The sequence below is a fragment of the Orycteropus afer genome, unplaced genomic scaffold, assembly GCF_000298275.1.
Source record: "Orycteropus afer afer isolate SDZICR_OR568_19922 unplaced genomic scaffold, OryAfe1.0 scaffold00047, whole genome shotgun sequence".
Taxonomy (NCBI): domain Eukaryota; kingdom Metazoa; phylum Chordata; class Mammalia; order Tubulidentata; family Orycteropodidae; genus Orycteropus; species Orycteropus afer.
In genome coordinates, this window is record NW_006921634.1 from 7,340,712 (window position 1) to 7,350,972 (window position 10,261).

General features: G+C 37.1%; 1 protein-coding gene across 1 annotated transcript; it reads right to left on the reverse strand.

Moving 5' to 3' along the window:
- Positions 1–643: 643 nt before the first annotated feature.
- Positions 644–8,230, reverse strand: CWC15 (CWC15 spliceosome associated protein homolog). Its single transcript, XM_042780575.1, has 6 exons — positions 8,100–8,230; positions 7,028–7,140; positions 5,957–6,045; positions 4,628–4,741; positions 1,378–1,496; positions 644–773 (listed from the first exon to the last, which is right to left on the reverse strand). The coding sequence occupies exons 1-6, from the start codon at positions 8,228–8,230 to the stop codon at positions 644–646; spliced, it is 696 nt and encodes a 231-aa protein (XP_042636509.1).
- Positions 8,231–10,261: the final 2,031 nt, after the last annotated feature.

Genomic DNA, 10,261 nt, shown 5'->3' on the forward strand with positions numbered 1-10,261 from the left:
ACACTCAAGCACCACAGGCTTCCTAGCCATGCTTACAGAGCTCTTCTCTGGGGCGCAAAGAAATGAAAGGAGTGCCTGAAAAAGCAACAGATACCCCTTGCTCCAGACACACACTTGGGGGCTTACTGACTAATGACACTCTTCCGCATCTACTTGTGGTCCAAAATGAAATCCCTTTAATCTTTCATCACATTATTTTCAAAATAAAGAGAAAATATGAAGAATTCATTGACCTTAAATCAGTGTCAGAGAAAATCTGGGGAAAAAGTTAATGCACAATGAAACATAATACACAGTAAATAATTTTCAAAAGAATATGTGCAACTTTTTATAAGCTGCATAAATTACAACAAAAAGTTGGGGGATACAAATTTGGTATATAGACTATTAAAATATTTATTAAAAGCCAAATCTCCTTTTCCCATGTTAAGAGAAAACATATGACTGGAAACATTCAAATAATAATTCCAAGTCCATTATGAAACAATGTATCACTAAAAGAAATTTTGAAACTTAAAACTAGGAAAGCCTATTCACAATTACAAGGGAGGAAGGCCAGGGGAGGAGAATACCGACCCAAAATGAAGCCAGCACAATTCTTTACATTTTACAGTCTTTTAATAATGAAGCACATAAAACTGTACTACTTAATGTATTTCTCCATGAACTTTTTGTGAAATTCCGATCGCAGCGTATCATTTACAAATCTTTTGTCTTTCTTCTGATCATCTACACCTTTTGCACAGTTCTTGAAAACAACATCATCATCCCACCTGAAAGGAAAAATTATAAAAGAAAACAAAAATATTATAAGGTTCTCAAAATGGAAGATTACAATGAAAAACATGCAGAACATAAATAATTTAGAATTGCTCCCATTACATTATTTTGCATGTTGTTGTACTCATTTAATCTACTCACTCCAATTTTAGACAGTAAAACATCTGAAACCTTAGATACTTTGTAATAAAACAGGACTCTCTTATAATGCTTTTATCAGGAAACTATAGTATCATGAATTCATTACTCCTTATGATCTGTCCTTACTACAATTCTACAATAAATCTTAGCTGTGAGGACAACTATATGCTTAGTCCATTGAGTTCTTCCGGGGAATCTCTGAATGTGAGAGTGGTCTTGGGGACCCCAAACACATACCACAAGAGCTCAGTTTATTCCTCTATCTCTAGTATTTACAAAAATATCTGGCATAATGCTAGTTATTACTGAAAATATCTTTACTTTCCCTCTTTGCTGATTTCAAAATCTGATAGAGAAGATTAACAGTGGAAGGTGAGGTTTTAGAAGCTTTACGTAATGTACTTTGCAATCCAACTCATAATCTGTAAATATATCCAACTTGTTAGTATATCGTACCTTCTTTTAACTTTGAAGTTCGCCTGAGGCTGGGATGGGCCAGTGAGATTAAGGAGAGGGTTTCCACTCAGAATATTTTCCATACGGATCCTCTCTTCTTCAGCTTTTTGTTCCTGTTCCTGTCAAAGATAGGGGAAAATTTACATTTATTTACATTAATTCCTGGGGTCAAATTTCTTAAATATCTCCTATTTTTAAAAAAAGATAGTTATGATTTTTTAGGGGAAAACAGGTAAGCATCAAGTTAAGTTTTTGGTTTTTTTCCCCTTTTTAAGACATTGATCATAAAAGTCTCCCATATCAAAATAAAATAATTGGTATTTTTATATAAATATTTTATGCTTGCCTCATACATTCATTAGTCTCCTCAAACTCTGAAATTCTATGAAGTGTATATCTGAAGAATCTATTTCCTTTCTTCAAGTACACACAAAATTAATCGCTTTAAATTTTGAGATTATCTCAATAAACATATTCTAGTAATTTTAGAACATATTAAATATTAAAAAGGTACACTTAGCATAGCTATTACCTCAATAATTAAAGGCAGTAAGCTATACGCCTTGTGATTGAAATAATTTTATTTTAAACTACTAATAATGTGAGCTTTTGTCGCTAGGATTGGTGACAAGTTATCATTAATCAAGTATTGCCTAACATAAGACAAATGACCATGTAAAAAATTATAGTTAATTTAGTACTTCCTATTAAGTTAGCTGAGGTTTATCTATTTTGTTATGATTGTTACTTCCCATTTTTTACCTCTTATCCTCCCATAAATTGTAATACTTTCTTCACTTTACTCTAACTTTTCTGTCAACACTGTTTAAACTCAAATCATCCTCAGTCCCATTCTTAGAATTGAACTAAAACATGTATAAAATCCTCAGCTACTTTAGATTTACTTGATTCCATGCTACCTTAACCCAGATAAATCCTTTGCTATGTTTTGAAAAAGACAGCAACTGATGACTTAAAATCATGGCAAAAGGGACTGCCTGGCTTTTTTTTTATGTTTGGAATATTATTTCCTTTGTAGTACTATAACTAGATGATTGCCCCATAGAACACTGGGAAATAATGTACCAATTCTTTCAGTATTGAAGTACCAGGCACACTATACTTCACAAATGTTTATCAGACTGGCCCACTACTGTTTCTGTAAATAAAATTTTATTGGAACATAGCCACATCCTTTCGCTTACGTATTGTCTATGGTTAATTTCATACTATAATGGCAGAGTCGCGTAGTTCTGAAAGTCACCATAAGGCCTGCAAGACTAAACTATTTACTTTCTGGCCCTATATGGCAAGTTTGCCAATCATTGACATAAACTGACTGGTTTGAAAATGTTGTTTTGGGACACCTTAAAAACTATCCGATAATAAGACAGACAGAGGAAACAGGGACAAAAGAATTAGAACTGGCATTCAACCCCAAGAAACACCCACTTATCTCTGTACAAAGAAATTAGATGCACTTTAAAAAATTCTAAGACCTCCTGCCTCAAATGTTTATACTCCCAAAAAGTCAACCAAATGCTTTTAATTTGCTTATGTCTTTAAGTATCCAAAGATGCTGGTAAGACAAAAGATTTTGGAATTAAAACACTGCCCTCTAGCAGTGTGCAAGTGATATTAGGAATGCTCTTATAATTCTTCGATTGTAGAAATTACAGTCTCCCATACCAAACTCTGGATTCCCCAGGTGGTGCAAACAGTTAATGCACGTGGCTGCTAAGCTAAAGACTGGAGGTTCAAGTTCACCCAGAGGTATCTCAGAAGGTCTGGTGATCTACTTCCAAGACATTAGTCCTTGAAAACACTATGGTGCAGAGTTCTATTCTGATACACGAGTTTGTCATTCAGAAATTTTTAATAGTAACCTTTTTTTTGGTAAATGCTAATCTTTGATGAGAATTGTACTTTAAAATAATTTTCTTCTTCCAATCTGAGTTTCATCAGTCCAAAGCCTATCCCAAAAAGGGTTAGCAAATTCTTCCCTGATGTTTCTGATCCACATAAACTCAATCTTCCTAAGATTTTTTTTTTTGGGGGGGAGGGGGTCACTGGCCTTTCCCCAAGTTTTTTCCCTTTCTTTCTATAAGACAGAACAACCCTTTGCTCAAATGAAATCTTCCACAAAAGTCTGTAAAAAAGCCAAGCTGCTCTGGTTGAAACGGAACACCTCTACTTAAAGGTCTCACAGGCTACTCAAATGCATGTTCAAAATGCAACAATATCAGTCCTATCAATCTCCTACTGACATCAACTAACTCCCGTACTCTTCAGAACAAAATCAAAACTCCGTTAGCAAGGTTTGCAAACCAAAAATGCTCTGACCTGTGTTTGTCTCCCTAAAGTTATGTCTATGGATAGTTCACCCAAAATCAAAAGTTACAGATTATGGATCCACAGTAACATTATTCATGGAAATTAGTAAATATGATTTATCTGTCACTGATATCCTGCTATTTTAGCACCTTGATGACACTTCAGATCACCCTTTGGAGAATGTTGAGAATCAATTTTTATCCATGAGACTCAAAAAGTCACAGAAAGATTAAATCAATTCAGTCAGTCAACTGTAGTGATGGCTTCTTTTCAGTGGTCATGATGGTTAAAAGAACACATTCAAGATGCCATATATTCCTTTTCTGTTTTATCAGCTCAATGGATTTTTCCCCTCAGATGATGGTTATTTTAACAAAACTAACTTTTTGTACATGTTTCAAATAATACGAATCTCATTTCTTAAAACATTTATTGTAACAGCATTTTATGGTACAGCCATAGTTGGGGCTGATATTAAAACATCTGTGATGTTTTAAGAGCTTTCTAATAAAATGTGATATACCACTATATATGTTTACATATGTATATATTCTAGTGACACTAATGAGTAACATACTACTCAATATCAACCCAGTAAATGGTTGATTTCCATTCTGGATTGTTGGAATAATATCCTATAAAAGTTTTATGCACTGAAGATAGGCATTCAAAGTGATACTGCTAATCTTCCAAAGGAGTACTATTAGGCATTTCTGCACTATTTGAAAGATTTTCTACCATAACACAGCAGACATACAAGTTCAGAAAATTAATCAGATATCTATCTCTAAGGGTGTTATAGTATCTAGCCAAGGAAAGTTCCTAATATAAGATATTACTTCAATTAAAAAAATCTTTACTTTAGTATGCAGGAGATGATGGGGAAGATACAAATATTTAACACTTGAATTTTTACCTTCCTGGCCTGCTCCTCAGCTCTTTCTTTTTTAATTTTTTCCAGTTCTGCAAGAAGAGCTGCCGTATCATCATCATCACTCTCCTCTTCAAAATCTTCATCTTCATCCTCCTCCTGAAAAAGAATGGTAATGATTCAGAAAAGTAAAGAAAAAATATGTATTATTCATTTTTGTCATAGAAATTGCACTTGCCAAATCTTTGGGGGTATAAGTGAAGATTAATGCACTCAATTATCATGATTAAAATCAACAACCAACCAAAATATAAAACAAAACCTTACAACCTAGCCTAAAAATACTTAATAAAATATCCACCCTTGTACAGCACGTAGTATAACAAAATATTTTTAACATTTACATGGCCAAAAGGAAATATGTTGTTGTTATGTGCCATCAAGTCGGACCTGACTCATAACAACCCCTCCTTGGGTTTCCAAGGCGCTATCACTATGCAAGTAGATTGCCCAACCTTCCTTCTGAGAAGTGACTGGTGGGTTTGAACCACCAGCCTTCTGGTTAGCAGTCAAGTGCCTTAGGTACTACATATGAAAATATTTCTAAAAGTAAAAACCCTTTACACCAAAACACAGTACACATATGTACAGTGTATCATTCTCAGAGGATAAAATAAAGTTATGAAGACCAAAACAAACTTTAACAAGTCTGGATATTCTAATTGAATTCAAAAATCAAAAAAAGATACTAAATTCTCAGAAGAAAAACATAGTGAATGAATAATGATTAAATCTCAAATAAAACTGTTCATTATTCTTAGCAATTAATCTGAGTTGACTAGAATTAACTGTTGATACATGTGCTTAATCAGAAGCTACCTATGAACAGCCACTGATTTTTCCATTACAGAAATCTGAAAGCTAATTATAGACTGAGAGTCCCCCTGAATTTTAATGTTAATTGAAGTGCTAATCCTTAAACAACCTTTGGATAGTATCACTTCCCTCATTAAATAGAGAAAGGGCGTTCATAGCACATGTGAAGGTAGGTACCACAAGTACCTTACTTAATGTGAAGAGCCCCCGGAGTATACCTCTAGTAGTGCTATTTACACAAAGTCCAGTATGAAGAGTTCTCTACCATGGTAGCCTAATCTCCGGGTTTCATATAAAGAAATCCTCTTTTTAAAGCATATTCTTTCCTTTCTCCACAAAATACTAATTTTTGCTTTAAAATCAATTTTAAAGGGTAGCACTGAGGTCAGGGCTACATTTGAGTAGCAAATAAAAATAAACACAGGTAACTTAAAAGAAAAGAAAGTATTTCAGAAAACAACCAATTACTAGAGCAAAATGAAAGGAAATAAAACATACGTCTGTTAGAGGATCATCTGCATCAAGGTTGGCAGCAGGAATCTGGTCTAATCTAGGCTTCTTTGACACTGAAGAAGAAGTTGTATGTTCTGGGGAAAACAAGTATCATTTAGCTTACTGAAACAAATATTGCCAATTCTTTTAACCGTTTAGAGACTTGTGGGCACAAAGAACTTGGATTATAAGCATCTCAACAGCAGAAATCATACCCAAAAGCCAGCACAAACCAAAAACCAAACTCACTGCCGTCGAGTCGGATCCAACTCATAGCGACCCCTCCTTGGGCTTCCAAGACGGTATCACCACAAAAGTAGACTGCTCAATCTTCCTTCGGCAGAGTGGCTAGTGAGTTTGAACTGCCAGCCTTCTGGTCAGCAGTCAAGTGCTTTAGGCACTATCTATAAGCCTATGATCAGTATTTGTTCAATTATTTAAATGAAAATATATTGATTTTAATATGGGAACTATGGCTTTACTCAGGAAATATAAGAAGTAGTTTACATATGTTGAAACATAAAAAAAAAGATAACTAATGCCTATAGGTTGTCTTTAATTGTTTTTGGGTACCATCAAGCTGATTTCAACTCACAGTGATTCCCTTTGATAGCATAAAACTGGATCATAGTGTTTAGTAAGCTATAATCTTTATAGAGGCAAACTGCCAGGTCTTTTCTCCCATACAACCTCTGGGTAGGTTTGAACCACCATTCTTTCAGTTAGCAGCCAAGTGCTAACAAGGGCTCTTTGTCCTCCAAGAGCCAGAGACAAAAATATGATAACCTTAAAAACAGAAATCATGAGGCCTTAAAAAGCCTCAGTGCTGTAAACAGTGAAAACTCTTTAATCTGAACTGAAAGGGTGGCTTAAGTGTCCACAGATCACCTTTGTTCCTTCCAACATACATAGAAGCATAAAGAAGAAGAAACTAGAATGAATCTCAGATATCATCTCTAATCTAATCAGAACACCAGTATTTAAAAACATGCAAACATATTAAACTTTTCCAATTACTACATGAAAAAACCTAACAACATGTCAGTTTATGAGACACGTTTGATATAGCATTAGTACCTCGGGTTGGACGATCTCTGTTTTTTTCTCTTGCAGCAGCTCTCTCTCTCTCTTCCAGCTCTCTCCTGAAGTCACGATTGCGAACTTCTTCAGGGGCATCCTGAGTGGTTTGTCTGAAGTAGAAACAAACCAGGGCAAACTGTTAACTAAAAAATACACTGTGTGATGTTTCTAATACTCCAAGAAGCTCAAAATAAATAACATATTTTCCTGTAATAAGGATGCAGATTAAAATATCTTTAACTTTTTGTCAATATTATTAACTAAGGGCTTATTAAATGCTTCTTTCCCACTCACGTGTTATTCTTCATTTTATTTTCCTGAACAGCTTTATTTAGTAACACTTTAAACCTCATACTGACCAGCACATTTCCTCAGAGAGACCATATACTATCAGGATCCATTATTACTGTATCTATCTATATAAATTCCCAGTTAATAGGAATTTGTTAATGAAATGTCTGGTAGCAGTTTACAGTCATAGAGTACAATTTTCATGTTAAACAGACTGTACTGATGCTGCTGGGTGCTCAAGTCCACTTCTGACTCACATCAATCAGCTGACCAAGTAGAGCTGTTCCACTGGGCTTTCTAGGCTGTAATCTTTACAGAAGCAAATCACCAGGTCTTTCTCCCTTGGAGCCACTGGAGTCACTGAGTGGGCTTGAATCATCAACCATTCAGTTCACAGCCAAGTGCTTAACCACTGCACCACTAGCGTTCCTGAAATATACTTATTGTGTTCTATTTCTAAAAAAATTGTTGTTGTTGTTGTTATGTGCCGTCGAGTCGGCCCCGACTCATAGCGACCCCTCCTTGGGTTTCCGAGGCAGTATCACTACAGAAGTAGGATTGCCCAACCTTCCTTCCGAGGAGTGGCTGGTGGGTTTGAACCGCCAGCCGTCTGGTTAGCAGGCAAGTGCCGTAGCCACTATGCTACCAGAGCTCCCTCTAAAAAATTAGGTAACTTAAAATGATGTAACACAAATATGGCACTATCTCATATCCGTAACATTTAATAGATTTGGTCTTGTTTTGTGAACCAGAAAAAAAAAACGAAAATATCTTTTACCTATATTTTATCTTTGTATGAGAAGGTAGGTCTCTGCTTGAATACTGCTTTGAGAGCTGGCTCAGATCACCTTCTCCTTTCCCTCTTCCACCTCTTGCAGGTTCAAAAGTTGGTCTAGCTGCTGTTGTCATCTTATAAGCTTAGAAGAAAAAAACAGTATCAAGTTATTTCCAACATGATAAACTGTAATTTTATAAAGCATTAGTTAATATCCATCTTTGTGAGATAATTTTCCAAACTCATTCCCCAGAGTTATTTAATTAAACAATGGTTTCAAACAAATGTTCCTGGCATATTATGAGGATCAGATATACAAGGAAGACAGTTAGGCAGCTTTTACTAGGACATAAAATTCTGCAACAAGGATCTGAGTCTGTGTTCCACTTTTCCTTCTTCTGGCTGTGTGGCCTTGGGCAAGGCACCTAGCTTAGATCTTTGCCATCTGTAGAATGAGGATATTCTTCATCGTAGGAGAATTTATGAAACTAGACATGTCAAAGCACTTGTGAAACACAGACATTCCATGACTGAGTTTTAAAAACTCAATCTTACTCCAGCGGTAAGGTTTGCAGTTTTTTTATACCTCACACAACAGCAAATAAGCTAGTAACCACCCCCCCCCCAAAAAAAAAAAACTCAAATACTTTTAAAAACACTGAGGAAGTTGTATTATCCTGGAGAAGAGTTAAACTGGAGAAGTGTGCTAAACTTCAATGGAAGTTACATGGGCAAAATTCTCCAACAATCTTTGGAGGAAACAGTCATCATAACATAAACTAGATCTTCTGTAGGACAGAATTTAAGGACTACGGTAACTAAAGCTCAAAAGACCCATTCATTACGCTACTTCTCACTCTATGTTTATAGGGTCAAAGCCCAGCAGATGTGGCTACTAAAATTGTTAGCATCGAAAAAGCAAGTTGGAACCGGATCTTTTCCGAATATTTTTCTTGTTTTTAAAAAAGGTAAAGGCATGATACAGAGGGAGAAAAGGGGTTTCCTGACCCCAAGGACGCCACTGCCTCCCTCTCTCCCCCGGATTATTTAACATCATTCCCGCCTGCCGAGAGCCAGCCCTAGGGATGTCACCTGGAACTCGCTGATGCTTCACCCGATTCGGCAATAGAGGGCCGAGGGCTGGATCTACACAGTCGCTTTCGCGGATAGCTTCCTCGGCCGACCCAGCAGCTCACTAGTGCTTCACAGACGCGGGGCTCTGCTACCACCCTTCCGCCCAGGGGACTTCTCTGTTCGCTCACCGTCGCCACCCCTGACCCCAGCCGTCCTGTCCTGCCACACCTCCCAGATAAGGAAGAGTATTCGGTACCCGCTTGCTGTTCACTTTAGCCGAAGTTCGAGGTAACAGCCTCAGGGGATCATACAAACACCATTACGCCTCTAGCCTCCCAGAAACCTCTGCGCCTAGCTCCAAAACCCATGACCTGGAAGCATAATCCAAATGCCTCCGCAGCATTCTCAGAGGCGGAGGCAATGACCAATCCGCAGAGAGCAAGGTGGAAGTCGGCATGACGACAGTAAGGGGCGGTGCCGAAACGGCCCAGGGGGCGGGCGTTTGAAATCGGTGCCTTAGAGTAGACCCTAAACATCATTTTATACCTTCAAGAGCCAATTACTTAATGTCTCTTCCGTCTTTTCCATCCCCGACCCCCTCCCATACTCCTTCATTCCGGTACTGCGTGGACGGAAAGCTCTGGGTAGCCGACACCACGTCCCTGACTAGCGAGAGGGAGCGTGGAACCGGATTACACCAAATTGTTTAAATCCAACGGCTCCTGCTTCTTTTCTCCTGAGCTAGACCCAACAAGCCTAGAGAGTTGTGCTACGGAAAAACTAGTGTTTTCATTTAATTGGATATGAAGAAAGAACAAATATGTACGGGGGCAACCACGATCTTTATAAAGGTACCATTCCTGCAAAAATAGCAAAGGTTGTATTCGTATTGTTTGTTAAAATTTTTATTTTAAAAAACAGTGTTAAGTTCTAGTGGGAGGGAAGATGTAATGTTAGCGATTAATTCATTTATTCACGTGACATTGAGCGTTTAGAACGGTGGGCCCAACTGCCAAGCGCACGAGATGCAGTTATTAGTAAGATGGCTACTCAAGCGTTAGGTGAAGTTTTAATAAGACAAGAAAGAGAAG

Coding starts and splice junctions, on each gene's coding strand:
- CWC15 (XM_042780575.1), bottom strand. CDS start 8,230: ATGACAACAGCAGCTAGACCAACTTTTGAACCTGCAAGAGGTGGAAGA. Junction 7,141..8,099: donor CATACAAAGATAAAATATAG/GTAAAAGATATT, acceptor TTTCTACTTCAG/ACAAACCACTCAGGATGCCC. Junction 6,046..7,027: donor CAGAGATCGTCCAACCCGAG/GTACTAATGCTA, acceptor TGTTTTCCCCAG/AACATACAACTTCTTCTTCA.